We start from the raw sequence: 16,321 nt of genomic DNA on the forward strand, positions 1-16,321 counted from the left end.
GGTTGCTTGGTTTGCGAGAATCGGCCACACCGCACTCAGGTCCTCTCGGACGACTAGCACTGAGCTACGCAGTCCCTCCGGCAGCATGGGAGGCCAGAGAGTGAGGGAAATAATGCTTTCTCCTCCCCCAGGAGCAGAAGCTCCGAGCTCCCCCTGAACGCTGCGGAGCTATTTGGAGATGGCTCCCAGCGGCGCTGACCCAAAGCAGGCAGGGGGTTGGGTTTGTGCCAGGAAGAGCAGGCTTTGCAGAGGCTCCCCTGCCTGGTTGTGTCAGAGGAGCTCCCGTCATTCCGGGGAATCTTTGGCTGATCCCCGTTGCCCTGGCTGTGAGGGGCTGGTGTCCGCTCCCTCGAGCTGTGCACTTCGGAAGATGATCTTGGGCCTTAACCGCCTTTGCAGACAGTGCCAGGAACCACCCAGCAAGTCCCTCCGAACACAGAGCAATGCAGCCAGGGAGCAGCAAGTGGGGTAAGCAGGGCAGGCCAGGACATGGCGTATGGGGCATTGCCGGGAGAAGTGACTGTAGTTAGTCAAGGTGCAATTTGGTCGGCACAGTGGGGCCAATAAACCTGCTCTTTCCCATAGCACCAGGGGCCCATAAGTGCTCACAGGCAGTTTCCCGACTCCTCCGAAGTCATGCTGGGCCCCTGGGGAAGAGCGCCACCTACAGCTCTGCTCACTTCTCACACCTCACCTCAGCCCTGGTGCCCTCCAGATGACAGCAGGCTCACCACGGCCACCCTTCTAGTTCCCTCCTCCAGCCAGGTCAGCCCTGCACCGCTCAGGGGAGATCTAGGTTTACTTGGTCCTACATCAGAACAGGGGGCTGGAGCTGATGACCTCTTGAGTCTATGAAAACAACCTCCCTCTCCCGCAAGTCCCAGGGCCCACCCCTGCAGAGTCCAGCCCTGCGAGACCTACACCTGCCAACTCCTCCATACAGCACTTTGCCCACTCCCACATCACTGGCAGACCCTTCCCCCCTTAAAGGTACCACTCTCTGGTTCTCCCAGCAGGGGATGGCCGATTGTTGTCTCTTCAGTTATAAGCTACACAGAGCAGGGATGGCCTTATTCGTTATAACCTCTCCTGCCTGGGTTTCCTTGGCCATGTCCCCATCCGGACACTGACCACGCCCCTGGCTGTTAGCCCATGGGAACCGACAAACACAGCTTGAGGTCAGTTGAGCTTCCTAGGTACAACGTCGACGTTCAAAAGTCACCTGCGGTCCCCCAGAGCAGCAGTGAGAGCCGTGACAAGTCTGCACCTGTCTGTCCCCTGGGGTAGGAGGGGGCCCACTTTGCAAAGCACTTTGTGGATGGGCAGCTGTGGTTACAGCCCTACACCTGCAGCTGGCTAGTGGCACAGGGCAGTTTGAGTTCTTTGCCCTGGCACACAGCCACGCTGCAGGAAAATCCCGTGTCGCTAGGCTGACAAGTCAGCAGGGGATGTGCACTCAAGGGCAGGCAACACCGATTCTAAGACAATGAGAAATGGGTAGTGATGGTGCGGAGAAGAAACACCGCCTCCTTGCGGGCACCCGATAGTTAACATTCCACCATGTTGAAATGTGACCCTTTATTCCTACTCAGCTTGGCTGGTTTCTGATCCAGGACAAAACTTTACCCCTCACCCCCTGGCTACTTATGGTTTCCTTAGTAGCCTCTCACAAGGGACTTGGGCAAGGCTTTTTGAAAGACCAAATGAATTAGATCCCCCAGTTCTTTCTCCACTATTTCATTAAATTCTAACCGCTTAGAGATGCTACTTTGTCCCAATCATGGTCACACAGAAGTTGTATACTTCTGTTACTCCCAGTTTGCCGAAGTCAGGCTCCCCACTTTAATTCACAGTAGCACCCTCTGGGCCGTTATGAAAAGAAAAACTCCATTGAGTAGCCTCCAACCTTTGGGTCCAGGAGCTGTTTTTTAATGAGATTTCTTAAGTGTTAGCAGCTCAGCCACTTTACCCTGAAGTGCCTTTAGACGCGGGGGCTCCATCCCACCCAGTCCTAGGTTGATAGAATTGGTTTGAGTAGGTCCCTCGTTCGCAGAGAAGACCTCACCGTCTGACAGAGCCTCATCTTTACGCTCGGAAAAAAGAGCAGGTCGCCCCCCAGAGGATGTTGCGAGGTGAGTAAGGAAAAGAACGGTCACTTATTGCTGTTATGATTGGTGCCTCATTGGCCTGGAAGCAAGGCCAGCCTGCATGGTGGGAAATGCAGGCAGGGTTGTCTCGTTTCAGCTCGCTCCCTGGAGCCAATCACCAAAGCTTACCCAGGGAATCTGTTACTTCTATCAAAGAAATGAGGAAAACCAGCACCGCAGGGGAGGAGTTTTACGCACCTACAGTATCACAAACCAGCGAGCCCACGAGAGGTGCCTCGCAGAGGAGCTTGGCTCGGCTGATCACAGCACGAAGCTTAGCAGGCTTCTCCTCCTTGACGTCAGGGATACCCCAAAAGTACAGACCAGTGTAGCCTGAATGCAGAGGTGCAGCTCACAGAGACAGGTCCCAGCATGCAGTGCTCCAGCTACTTAAAGACAGAGCAATGCATGCTGGGATCTGTAGTCTTTGTAAGATACAGCGGTAGTCCCAGTTAGGGCATCTGCGATCTGCTCCATCTGATGCCACTTAGGCTGCCCAGGAGGCCCTACCTTTGGAGAACTCGGATTTGCTGCTGTCGTACCCGCAAGGCCAGGGGGGCTGAACAGCTTCAAGGCAAGGCAGGGAACGGGGTAAGTCTCTCCTGTACCCCATCCAGCTCCAGGCAGGGACCTGCTTTGCAGGTGAATGGCAAAGAGGTCCCAGCCTGGCGGTTCTGCACGCCCTGTGCAAGAGAGCAGAGCTGGCGATTCCAATGGCATTGCTTGCCCCACTCCGGGGTGCAGGATCAGGCTGATCGATGTAGAGGTTAGGGGCAGATTACGGGCTTGACAAAACATCTCCCTGCGAAGGCCCAAGGGCAGGATTCCCTGAGCCCCTTTCCTGCCCTGAGATCAGCGGGTTCGTGGCAGAGGAGGAGGCTGTGGGTTCCAGACCTGCAGCCCGCTGGACATTTGCCATCTACACACAAGAAGTGAAACTCAGACAGGTGCCCAGGCTCCAGACACTTGGGACGTTTTGCACGTGAGCCTCTCGCGGTGCACGGCTCAGGCAGCGGCATTGGGAACAGCGGCCCCCAGTGTCTGTTACCAATTCGGGAGCCTTACGCAGGTTCACAGAATTGAGTCTCTTCCGTTTCCCTTTGACATTTTATTTAGCAAACTGAGACTGCCCCAACCCAACCGACCACGTGCTCCAGTCCCCGATAGCCGGCCGGCAGAGCCGAGCTTTGGTAGGATTCAGCCAGAGCCTGCCGAGGTTTCAGCTCCCGGATCCATTCCCGTTCGCGGTTTAGGAGGTTGTAACAAAAAGCAGTCAGGACAGCCGGGGCAGGTGCAAAGATGGCTGCGCCTGGCTGTTCAGGGCTCTGCCCCTGCCTCCCAAGCGAAATGCACTGCGCACACAGTCCTAGATTGGCTCTGCACTGCTCAATGCCCGGGAGCAGCGCTGCCCAGCTGACGGGAACGTCTGCGCGGCTCTCCCAGCTGACCCGCTACCGTCGCGCACACAAAAACCAAACCAACCTGAACTGTACAAAATAAAAAGGAGTAAAGGACAATTTGCCTTTATTTAAACTAAAAGGCAGGTGAGTCGGAGACAATCTGGCTCTTCCAGCGCTCAAGGGAGATGCTTTCTGGCCGCTAAGGAATCCCTTGAGAAGTCTCCATGGCCGTTTGCCTCTCTCCCGCCCTGCAATCCCTGAGCGGAGCATCAGACCTGCCAACCTGGGAGCGGCCAGAGGCAGCTGTGGTGCGGGAAGGACCTTGGCCCGGGCATCAGGGGGCGGTGAAGTCCAGGGCGTGCAGGGCAGACGCCAGGGCAGCATAAAGGTGGGTGGTGCTGAAGCGGAGGCAGTACACGGGGCTGCTGGTGGGGGAGGACAGCGAGAAGCTCTGCAAAGAATGAGACAAGAATCACTTCTCCGACCAGCAACCGGAGCAGCCTCTTCCGAGTCAGGTACCTGAGTCACGGGCTGCCATCGTGCCTAGCAAAGGGAATTGGCACGCTGGAGACAGGACTCTGCAGAGGGGAGTGTTCCCATGGGGGGTCCCGCTCAGAGAAACTCAAATTTAGGGCTATCAAACTGACACCTCTCAGCAGCCCCGACATCCTCTGCTGGGAGAGGAGGCACAGCCGGGCCATGGTAGCACAGCTTTCCGCCTGTGCCCCTCCGCCTTGTTCTGCAGACACTAGGGCGAAAGGGGGCCTGGTCTCGGGGCCGACTGGGGGGGCAGTTTCTGCAATTTGGGGAACTGCACTGAGAACCACAGCTCATCGCACGCAGGCAGTGCATGGCCATCGGACGGGAACGACTTCCAGTCCCCACCCACCTGTGGTCTCCGGGGGGGAAGACACCGAGTCCAACCTCCGTACTCTGGGCTGTCCGGTCATCGCGCCGCTCTCGAGGCAGACAAAAGCCAGCAGCCTGGCCCCGCGCAGGCAGAGTTAGATACCGAATGGGCACAGAAGGGAGGCTCCTGGGCCCGACGTCACCTTCCATCACGCCTCACCTGCAAACACCTGCTCTGCCGTTTGTCCCAGAGCCGCACCACGCCGTAATATGCGGAGCCGCTTGCAATCATGTGATTCCCATCACTCCTCACGCAGTACAGGGCACTGTCGTGGGGCTCCTCCCACTCCATGACACACTTCCTGTGGGTGGGAAAGAAAAGCCGAGGTAGCTACCTGGCAGCAGGAAACCGGGCTGAGCGCCGGCTCCCCAGCCTCTGCCAGAGGAAGTCGGGAACCCGGACTGGGGCTGGATTCCAATTCCCGCGGAGGATTTGTCCCAGCGGGACGCACCGCCCGGCTGTCCAACCACGGGGCGTGTTTACCTCGTGCTCACGCGCAGGTCCCAGGACCGGATGTAGGTATCGTAGCCGCAGGACAGGAGGGTGAACGGCGTTTCGTAGACGATGTCCAGGACTCCGGCTCCTCGGTGGAAATCGGTCCCTAAGCAGGTCACCAGCTGCCCACTGGAAAGAGAACCAGGAGGGGGACTGCTCACTGCACAGCACCAGGACTCTGCGTGGTATAACGCGGCCTTCGGGCGCCTCTCCCCAGTGCACAGCTGCTACTGCCATGGGACTAGCAAGACCCCCTGAAGTCCCAGGGGCTCCAGGTCTCCTGGACTCGATGCCAGGCCCCTCTGTGGAGGGAGAGTGGCACGGGCTCCGCCCTGCCTTCCCTGGAGCTAGTCACCCTCGCCCTCCTCAGCACTGGTGGGGCAGAGGGGCGATGGGTCCCAGCAGGGCTGTCCCAGCACCGAGGTCTAGCTTTTAACAACGTGCACAAGCCCTCAAAGCCCCTGCATCGCCTCCCCAGACACCAGCCAGGAGGGGAGCCACTGGGGGCTACATTGGGGGCTGAGGTGTCGCCATCGGTCCCTGGTGGAGAAGACTCAGGCCTCGCAGCGGGGGACTGTGCAGCCCGGCTCCCAGCCAGGCCGGATCGGTCCCTACAGCAGGGCTAGGAACGGGGCCAGTTTAGTTCCAACCCCCTCTGCTGGGAAACTTGCCCTGCCTTGGGCTCTCTGCCTCAGGAAGCTGCTCCTAGGACACTGACCCGCATTGTCTGTCTTCCTTCCATCCTGCCAGCCCTAGCACCCCCTGGCCAGGCGTGATCCTCTCACTTCCCCCGCAGCCCCCGCCTCACACAGCCCCCGGACAAGCCCCCAGATCGTCCTTGTTGCTCTTCTCTGCACTCCCTCCGCATCCGCCTTGCGCCCCGCGCTCAGCACTGGGGGTCACCCCAACTCCATCCAGCGGGGAACAGTCGCACCACACCCCTCTGCAACCCAAAACTGCACCGGCCCGACTGGAGCAAACCAGGAACCCCACGATGCCTTTCCCACCCTCAAATCCAGCTGGCTTGTGCTTCTCTCAGACATGACCCCCGATCCATACTGGCTCTGCACAGCCACCGAGAGCGGCTGTGAACAGGGAGCCTCCCAGGGCTGCTGAGAAGGTGGCTTGGGCAGCGACCACCTGCGGCTCCTGGCACATCCCAGACGAGGGCTAGCTCCTCTCAAGCTCGACCCTCCAGCCTTCCTCCGCCGCCCCACAGGCCAAAGACACCAGCCAACCGCAGCTTCTCGGCCGCGCTAGGGAGACCCTGACCAGCTGCTCGGAGGGGCCAAACCCTCCTTTTCTTCTTTCTAGTGGCCTAATCCAAACTGGACACAATGAACCTTCGAGCACCTGCTTTTGAAAGCCCGCCGCACGGCCACCGTCTGAACCAGCCTCTTGGTTCCCAGGACAATGGAGGGCTCTTGAAAGCTGAGAGAATGGGCCCGCCGGTGGGGTCACCGGCAGCCCCCCCAGTTATTTTGTTACTTTCTGCTCCTTGATCCAGTGTCACACAGTTCTGAGGCATCCTAGCCAAATGCCTTAATTCCGTCTGTAATCTGGGCTAAAGCCTGGTTGGGGATAAAGACCACACAAAAGGAGAAAGAGAGTCCCGGGAGATGTTAAAACAAGCAAACACCTTTGTGTCCCGGGAGAGAACTAGCTGCTAAAGCAGATTAGCGGCTGGAGCAGTGGTGTCCCCCAGATCAGAAGGCGAGCCCTGCCCCGATCTTTGCAGCCAGCACGCTTCTATGATCACAGCGCTGGCTGCATGCTGGGGCCGGCCTGTTTCCCCCAGTCGCTCCCCAAAGAGCAGATTATGGAGAATAACCATTTCTTTGTGGCTGCGTAATTCCCTCCGTGACCGTGACTGTGGGCAACTACACCGGCCCTTGATGCCAGGCCCCTAGCAACCATTTAAAGAGGCCAGCCAGCCCTAGTGATGGCCCCCCCATGCAAACCTCTCGGACAAGCTTTAACATCAAGTGCATGAATTAATCCCCCCGACATGAATCCAGGGGTGCTGGGTTATTGGACTTTGTGTTTCTCCAGGCGAGGGATCTGGGGAATCCAGCCTTCAGTCCTCACAGCCTCTCGCAATAAATTAACCCTTTCCAAGAGGGGTTTCTATCTGCCCCTCGGCAGCCCTGCACCTGTGGGCAGGTCGGGAGGTTGAAGTGTTTGCAGACTCCGGGCGGGGGAGACGCAGGGGCTGTGCTCTGGCCTGGCTGTGTGGCTCCGACACCACAGAGCTTTGGCCTTCTGCTCCCTTCCCAAGGGCAGCAGCGTCTGGATCCACCTCCCGGCCGCAGCGCTGGCCCCCACATGATCCCAGACCGCGGTGCGTTAGCTCAACGGGCACAGGAGAGAGAGCGAGGCTGCTTGGCCTTTCCTTAAGGCACTCGGGGGAGATCTGGGCTCCAATCCTGGCTTTGCCACAGACTCCTGAAAGGCCTTGGACAAATTATGTAATCTATGCCTTGGTTTTCCCATCTGTAAAATGGGGGTGATACTTCCCTGCCTCCCAAGAGCGTCTGCGAAGCACCTGGCAGGTGCTCAGACACTGCGGTGCAGGGGCCGCAGAGAGGAAAGACAGACGGAGATCCCTTTCCTGCCTGTCCAGTGACACCAGCTCAGAGAGGGCGGGGCTGAGGGAGGTTAGAGGAAAGACGCAATCCTGGGCCTTGGTCTCCAGCTGACGCACTGGAGGTGACAGACATGGGTTACAAAAGCAACTGTGTACACATGGGACTGCGATGTGGGCGTATCGGCTCCTATTAGCTCCAGCCCAGCCACTCGCGTGCGGGGAAGAGGGCCGACAGCTCCCGAGGAGATGCTCTGCCCTGACATCGCAGGCCTTCCCTGCTTCCAAACAGTCCTCCTCCTCGGCACACCAGGGAGGTGTCCAAGGCCACCCAGCAAGAGCCCCATCTCCGAATAACATGCCTTGTCCACTAGACCTCGCAGCCCCCATGGACCCGGAGAACTGGCAGGAACACATCTCCCCTGTGCAATATACCGAGGGGAGGGAGGGAAGGAAGTCAACATTTCAGAGCTTCCCAAGAGTCTGGAACTGGGAGCCAAGAGGGTCTGATTAGCTCAGAACTTGCCAGCCTGTTCCTACACTGTCTAGGGACACCGTTCGGTCTGCTGGCCAAGGCTAGCTTTTCATCCCCTCGGCCCGGCTCAGAGGACACAGCCGAGCGAAACGTGCAGCGACCTCGTCTGCACTGCGCATCTTCAACCACGCAGCCAGCCCGGCCTGCAGCGAGAGTCCCTGGGACGCGGCAGGCCTAGCAGAGCAGACAGCATCTCTAGTTCTGATACTTGGCCCGGATATTACACTTCACACCTTCAGCAGGGCAGCAATTAACTTAGTTACCGCGGGAGAAAAGCATTGAGCACTACGTGTCCCCCTTTGATGGGTTCCTGGGGTATTTTGGGATCACAGCCCGATAGGGTAGAGCTCTGCTCTGTTCTTTCCCGCTCCTGGTGCTTGGTGTGTTACGAAGGAGACATGGCCAGTGGCACCGTCCACATGCTGCTCTCTCCCTCCCAGGCGAAGGAATGCTCTGGCAGGTGCAAGAGGTCGGGGCGAAGGCGAGCAGCCCGGCCCCACTCTGGAGGAGCCTGAAGGAAGGTCGGGGGAAGCCCGAGCAGGAGCTGGCACCTGGCTGGGCAGGGCACCGGTTTGCAATGCAGGGGGATGATCTCCTCGCACATACACGCTGGGGGCAGATGGAGACATCGATCCCAAGGCCAGGAGGCAGCCATGCATCTTCCTGTCTGACCTGCACAGCCTGGGGGCGAGGGGGTGGGCATTTCCTGGGATGGAGGAGCCAACGAGGCAGCGGAGTCCCTGCCCCAGAGCGTTTACAGCCACAGGAAGCCCGAATAAGCAGCCGCGAGTGCCCCTTGGTGCCAGCCCTCGGGAGCCCACAGCCATGCCACCCTGGCAGGTGGGAACCCGCGCAGCTCTGAGCAGTGGTGGGGTGCAGTGAGGGAGGGCCATCCTCGGCCTACTCCTGCCACCAGCTCTTCAGCACCCGCTGCTCTGGAGCTGTCTGTCCCCTCCGTCAGCACCTCGCCGCTCCGCCAGCCCGGGGAGGGGAAGGGAAGGGGGGGAAGGTGTTGGCAGACGGAGCCCACTCAGGCTTCTCCGCTCAGACTTGAACCTGAGCCCTCCCCACTCCGAGGTGCGAAGGCGACTATCACTTGAGGTCTCAGCGACACCTCCGGGGACAGGCGGGGAGCCCCGCGCTCCAGCGCCAGACGCCCAGGCTTCTTCCTGGGCGGTGAGGAAGCAGGCAGCCGGCTGGGAAAAGGGGAGCACACAGACCGCTCGTCGGGGCTGCTATCTCTGGGCAGCAGCCCCGAGCCCTGAGCACCCCCAGCTGGCTCTTGGACTGCTCGGCAGGGTTGCTTGCGTGTCCGCTGTCCCCCAACCAGCTGTTGGGGAGACCTTCCCCCCGGACAGACTGACCCTGCACAAACAGGAAGGGACAATTGCAAGCTTTGTCTGCTGGACCAAGGAGAGCGCGCACACACACACACACACACACACACACACACACACACACACACACACACACACACACACACACACACACACACACACACACACACACACACACACACACACACACACACCTGGAGTGCTCCCTGCCTGCCTCCAGCTACCATAGCTCAAACCACTCTCCCCACAGCACAGTCCTCTGCTCTGCGGAGCGTATGGGGGAACTGGGGGGCAGCACCCACCAATGCCACCCCCGAAGGCCAATCCCTGGAACCCTTTCAGGACGGGGAGCGTTTTATCTGACCGTCACATCTCAGGGACGGGATCCGCCCGTCTCTCCTCTCCCCCCAGCTATCCCTCTAGCTCCCCTTCCTCCACCCAGTCCTTTACTGGCGCTCACCAGATTGGGGGACTCTGGCGAAACAGGCTGAGTGCTGAGCATAACCCCGCCGTCTCGCTCTGAGGAGGCTGGATCTGGGGGGGAGGAGGGAGGGGGAATCAATGTTCTGATCAGCCTCGCTGCTCAGTCCTCTCCCCCCGAGCTGCCATCCCCAGAGCAACGCTTGGAGACGTTTACCCCCGTCAGCATCTTTCCCACACCGCGCGCCCCCGATCCGATCGCTCCTCGGCCCTCACAGCTCCCTTGTCCACGCGACAAATGGTCGTTTGCGGACGGGCTTGTGCAAAGCGGGGCCCTGGTGCCTCTGCTAGCACTCAGCCCACTTTCGAGTCATTCCCCCGGCCCGGCCCAGCCCGGCCTGCACACATTTGTTATTGTACAGCCACATTCATTAGGTGAACATCTGCTGCCGCCGTGCTCCCCGGCCCGCGCATGTTTGGGGCCGCTTGTTTGCTTTTTATTTCCCCCGCTGTTTGTTGTTTTCCCCCCGCTAATGAGCCTTTAATGTGCGGGCGGCCGGGCGTGCTCTCGGGGGCACTTGTCTGGGCTCCTCTGTATAGGTTTCATTTATGTTTGTTTGTTTGTTTGTTAAAAATCGGAGATGAAAGGCTGGGGGGGGGGGGGGGAAGGAGCCAATGGAGCTGCACTGATAGGAGAAGCAGCAGCAGAGCGGGAGGGGGCCGGAGACCCACTCCACTTGGGATTTACTCCGGGGGGGAAGGTCACCAGCCGGTCTGTTGCAGGGCCAGGGACAGACCCCGGACCCGACTCGAGATCCTGCTGCTTCCACTAGCCAGCGCTCGCTCCTTCGGGTGCGTATTGGGAGCCCACTGGCCATCACAAGAACATGGTCCCTGCGGCCATGTCACTGCACAAGCTGGACCTCAGCTCCTGGTGCTGGGGAACTGCATCCCGCCCCCAGTGAACCCCGGCCTGGTCTAGCCAGACTGCTCCGTCGGGCAAAGGGATCAGCGAGCGGCCTTCCTCTCCCTGGCCCCCAGCCCCGAGTCAGCCCCTAGCTCGGGGCACTGGGCTGAAGTGGTGATGCCACTGTCATCCCGAGCCTTGCTCTAACCCTCAACTCCCGGGCATCAGAGACCAGCCAGGCTGCTCGCCTGCTTTTGGACGGTCTCTGTAGCAGCTTCGCGAGGGAGGCTGCCTCCGAGGTGGGTATTTCTACATCGCCCCATCACTGCAGTACCCAAAAGCAGAGCTAGGAAGTTCCCCTTTCTCTTCCTTCCCCGCCCAGTGGGAAATCCCTCCGTTAATTACAGCTTTGGGGGGCAGGTGGGAAAGGAACGCAAGTGTGTAGAAGTCTCTAAGAACGTCCGGACTGGTTCAGACCAATGGTCCGTCTAGCCCAGGATCCGGTCTCTGACAGCTGTCAGTTCCAGGTGTTTCACAGCAAATGAACAGAACAGGCGATTATCGAGTGACCCATCCCGTCGCCCATTCCCAGCTTCCAGAAGTTGGAGGTTTAGGGACACCCAGCACAGGGCCATCTTGGCTAAGAGCCATTGATAGATCTGTCCTCCAGGAACTGATCTAATTATTTTTTGAGCCCCGTTATACATTTGTCTTCACAAAATCCCCTGGCAAGAACAGGTTGGCTTTGCATTGTGTGAAGAAATACTTCTTTACGTTAGTTTTAAACCTGCTGCCTATTAATTTCATTGGGTGACCCCTGGTCCGTGTGTTGAGGAAACGCAAAGTCACAGCGATGAGTTTTGAGGTGTTTAGTTCTGCAGGTTAATGAGCAAGAGGTCCAGGGCCCATGTGCCCAGGAAGGAGGAATCGACAATATAGTTTCCTACATTCTAAGAAGTGCGATTTAAATTCAGAAACCAAACTTCCCTATCCAGAACTGGCACCTAGCCCGTTCAGGCAATAGTAAATGTACCAGTTCCATGGTGCACCAGATCTCAAAGGAAACAGTTCCCTCCCTGAAGCCAGGCTACAGCAAAGCCTGTACCTAATCCAGTGTAACATTTCACCCGCCCTGTTCAGCAGAGTGAAGATGTTTCAGGAAGCGCTTGGCCTGGGGCAATTCAGTAAGACAGACAAGGTCTCTGCGGATGAGAGCACGCACGAATGCACACCTGATTGTGCTGTGCGAATGCGAGAAAGGAAAGGTAATGCGCACTCTGAGCCCAGCCTACAAAATCACAAGCCTCTCATTCATCTAGCAGACGTGCCCGTCTCCTGGCCTGACTCAAGTTGTAAAAGGTTAAAATGCCCCCTAATTTGTAATCCCCCTGTTTTGGCTCTTGCACAAACTGCTCCTGCCTCTCCCCGGGCTGCTCTACACGGGCAGTTCACATCGGCACAGCTACCACACCCGAGAGAGATGGCTAGGCCGACCTAACCCCTGATGGAGACAGCGATAGGTCAACCCAGTGCCTGTGGGGGAGCTGGATTACCGACAGTGACGGGAGAAGCCCTCCCATCGCTTTGGGGAATGTCTACACTGAAGGGGCCGGTGACTTTCACAAGCCATTCTCCTCTTCCCTTACACTCAATCAGGGAGCAGAAGTCATACCCGTTGGCCAAGGTGGCCGATCACGCGGCAGTAGAAATGAATAGCAGCAAGTTCATATGGTGGCCGCGGTTTGCCAACAGCTCATCTGCCGACATGTTTGAGCAGCAGGAACGAATTCAAGAAAATCCAACGCAGTTAACGAAAAATTCACAAACAAGACGCATGTGCCACATTCATCAGATAAACAGATTGCTGCAACCGTTCAACCAGTCTACCAGAGCCATTCTGCAATACACCTGCTCTGTAAAGCTTGCGGACAAACTGTTCTACAGAGAGTCAATTCAATTAAAAAAAAAAAAAACTAAATGAAAGAGAAAGTTAAGGTTGTGAAGCCAAGCACTCAAAAGTGAGGAAATGGCAGAGTTAAAGCTGGCCGTGGTGCCTTAACTCTGCCCCCTGGTGCATGTGCAGTATGATACAGTCAGTAATGACAACACCACCCACTGTTTCCCCTTAAGGGCTCTTGCTTTGTTCAGGGCACTGGATGGGCATTGCTCAGCAAACGAGGCCACAGCCAGTGTGATGTTCAGGGAGTGATCTCATCCTGCACATCACCCAAACCCAGCACTACACAAGGACCCTTTTCCTTTTGTTATAGGCCACCGTAGCATCTGAGCACATCCCAGACAATAAGGCAACACTCCTGGGAGGTCAGGAAGCCCTATCCTTATTTTGTAGGTGGAGAACTGAGGCAGACGCACACTATGTGACTTAAGGGCCAACAGGCAGCCTAGAGCAGAGAGACAGGACCTGAACCCATCTCTCCTAGGTCCCAGGCCATCCCTTCCTGTGCACCCGTCTCATTCACTACACAACTGCCGCAGTTTATCTAGCTTGCAGCTCTCTATAGTGCCCATCACTGTACTTTCTCGAGGACAGATTTTCAAAGGTATTCAGAGCCCAAAGATGCAGGTAAAGACTTGTGAACAATCCCCATAGGCAGCTATTTGCATCTTTGGGCCCTGACCACCTTTACAAATCTGGCCCAAGTGCTTAAGGCGGCAGGGGTGCTGTGAACCTCAGCCCAGTTGACTACACCACCCTGCAGAACGGTCTCCCAAGGGAAGTGCTGGAAACCCTAGCACTGGGGCAATTTAAAGTCTTTGGCCTGGACAAGATACTTTCAGGAACAACCCTGAGCTGGCCCTAGGGGAAACGGACTAGGTGAGGTCCAATCAGCTCACTCTTTTCCTGGTTTAGTGGATGTTGTCGCATAAGAGTATTCTGACTCCTCTGCTCCCGTATGGGTCTTTGAGACATCGAATGGGAACACAGCGCTAGTGCTCTGGGGAATGCATCTAAGAATTATTAAGTCCAGACAGGACCAACAGCCACAGGCATTTTGTTCAGACATTGAAGTTAGAAAACCCTTGATGCATTTCCATTAGTTTAGAATCCTTTGGACAAACAAACGTTTTCATGACGTTATTTTTAAAATAGTCCATTGGGATTTTGTTTGGTTTTGAACTCTTCCCTTGTGTTGGAACACTGAACACAAAAGCATTCCTAGGTCATAAGAACCAGCAACTGAAAGTGGCCAGGTGAGTTTCCCCCGCCCAGTTGGGTGAAATACAGAAAAGCAAACAGGAGCAAGGACGAAAAGTAAGTTAGAGAATTGAAAATGGAAGATTGGACATATCTAAGGATACAATCCAGCCTTGTGCAAATCAAGGGGAGTTAGATTGGGCCCAAAGGCAGAGTTAATCCATCATGAAGAGAAAGCTGCCTTCGCTCTTCCAAGGAGCGATAATTATTTTTGGTAACTGTAATGTTGGGATTTTCAGAAGATCTTCTAACCCACTATAGCCGAAAACAAGCAAACACTTACCTCTCTGCACTCTGTTCAGCTGCTTTAGGTCTTTGCCAGGTGTTTCTTTGGGACAAATTTAGCCCAGCTCTTGGTCTTAATGCTACAAGCAATATTCCACTCACTAGTTTGATTTGTCGGCATCTACAGCCCCCATATGTTCACTTTCTACAAATATTCAGCATACCAAATTTGTTGGTAGGCGTGTTCAGGGAATCAGTTAATTGTATGCAAAACAGAGAGTGTGTCCCAAAACCAAATATTTGAATGTATAGAACAAATATTCACTCTGGAAATCAGTTTCTATGAATTATGCTCATCCACCAACCAAGGATGAAAAGTGATTCCATGTAACCTGTGTCCAATCAACTAACCAAGGCAGCTGGAATGTGGATTTCAAATAGCAAAACACTTGCAACCAACCAATTGTGAATGATCTACAGAATAAACAAATTATTTCAGTGCAAGTGATCTGGACGTTTGAACACATCAATTCAAGAAAGTCATAAGCCTGCCCTCCAGTAACGGCCAACAGGGGAAGGAAGCAAAATTCACCTAATAAAATTACGCACAATGTAGCGTTTGCCCAATTCTAGTTAGCACACTTGGAGAGAGCACCAAAACTCCCAAGTGACCTGCAGAGGAGCGCAATAGGGGCTGCAGACAACTAGGGGAAATACAAGCTGAATCAATACCAAGGAGAGGCAAGGCCTAGCCATACAATGAAGAGATATACACCAAGGAGCCACAACCATCCTGCACCCAGATTATTTTCACTGCATCTTTGCAGCGTTATCCCAATGTTACTTTTTTCATGTACCTGAGGCCTGCAGGCCAGCAGGGAATCGCACAGGATTAGGAGTCTATGGAAGCGTCTCAATCTTAAATGGGCCACAGTAAGGAGAAGTGTTCCAAGGTGCGGAGACTAACAAAGGGAAGGATCACACTGAGTTTGCAGAGACTGTTTTGATCCCCACGGTGCCCTGTTAGCAAAGTTCCCAGAGCCAGCTGGAGGGAGGCAAGCTTTTGGATACAGGGGGCAGTAGGGGGTGGTGACACCAGAGGTGGAGGGGATGGGGAAAGAGTTTTGCCCTCTTTTCTTCTGCTTTCTCTGAATTGGCCCACACACACTTTAAATGGTCCAATAAAAAGATACAATTTCTTTACCTTGCCTGCTCTGGGACCCTGTGAGTTTTTGTTGTCCGGGTTCCCGTAAGGTTAAGTTCAGAGGATAAACTGACACGCTGGGCTATGGGAAAAAGCCAGTTTCTTCAAATAAAGCCACGACGGTGCAAAAGGGACCCCGCTGGGGCTTTTATTTGGGAAAACAAACAGAAGTGGCACCAAGCCCTTCTGCTTTACGGACCAATTTAACTATCAAACCAATGTTCTCCCTCTCGGGGGTGAGGAGGGGAGAGAGACGGGGACATGACAATAGCCTGAAACCTTGGGGGGAAAAGGACAAAAAAAGCTGTCTGTCCCCTTGTCTTTCTTGTCCCTGGCTCCTTTTCTTAGCACACGTGTGTTCTTGTAAAAACGATTAGATTGCAATTTGTATAACACGGTGACCCCCAAATTCAGACATTTAACCCCTTTTCTCTGCAAAGAATGTCAAGAATGTCTCTCTGTCTTTCTTTCCAACGGGAGGAGTGGGGGGGAATTCTCTCAAACTGTGATTTCTGGGCAAAGAAAAAAAAAAAGCCAGGGGAGGAAAAGAGAGAGGGAATTCTCAGAGCCTCTTGCACCACTTGTGTGGGAATAAGCAACTGTATGGCTCCTTTCTGGGCAGAGCTCTGGAGGTCTTCTTTAGTGGGCAGACAAAAAAAATGGAGAATCCCAATCAAAACAAAGCCATCTGTTTAAATGAGCGAGTGCTAACCAGCGGCAGAGGGGTTCCTCATTCACTCGTTTCCATTCTTCTCCCCGGCTTCTGTTGATTCTCTCTCAACCCAGGGAAAAATAAAGATTGCTCGGGCTCCTGGGGATGAAACTGATCAATGCACGAGGCACTTTCACCCCCACACACACACTTTTTGCTTGTTTCAGGTGTTGTCAAGTTGTCATAAATACGTCTGAGTGGGAGTGAAAGGGACGGTTTGTGCTCTAG

General features: G+C 55.6%; 1 protein-coding gene across 2 annotated transcripts in view; it reads right to left on the bottom strand.

The window, feature by feature from the left end:
* Positions 1 to 3,654: 3,654 nt before the first annotated feature.
* Positions 3,655 to 16,321, bottom strand: part of FBXW4 (F-box and WD repeat domain containing 4) — an 89,844-nt gene continuing 77,177 nt past the window's right edge. For both annotated transcript variants that reach the window (XM_065552676.1, XM_005289433.4), the window contains 3 exons: positions 4,941 to 5,081; positions 4,617 to 4,758; positions 3,655 to 3,998 (listed from right to left, as the gene is read on the bottom strand). In XM_065552676.1, the coding sequence (XP_065408748.1) occupies positions 3,882 to 3,998; positions 4,617 to 4,758; positions 4,941 to 5,081 (400 nt within the window). In that variant the 3' untranslated portion in view covers positions 3,655 to 3,881. The remainder of the gene's footprint in view (positions 3,999 to 4,616; positions 4,759 to 4,940; positions 5,082 to 16,321) is intronic.

The sequence above is a fragment of the Chrysemys picta genome, chromosome 7 (assembly GCF_011386835.1).
Source record: "Chrysemys picta bellii isolate R12L10 chromosome 7, ASM1138683v2, whole genome shotgun sequence".
NCBI lineage: Eukaryota > Metazoa > Chordata > Testudines > Emydidae > Chrysemys > Chrysemys picta.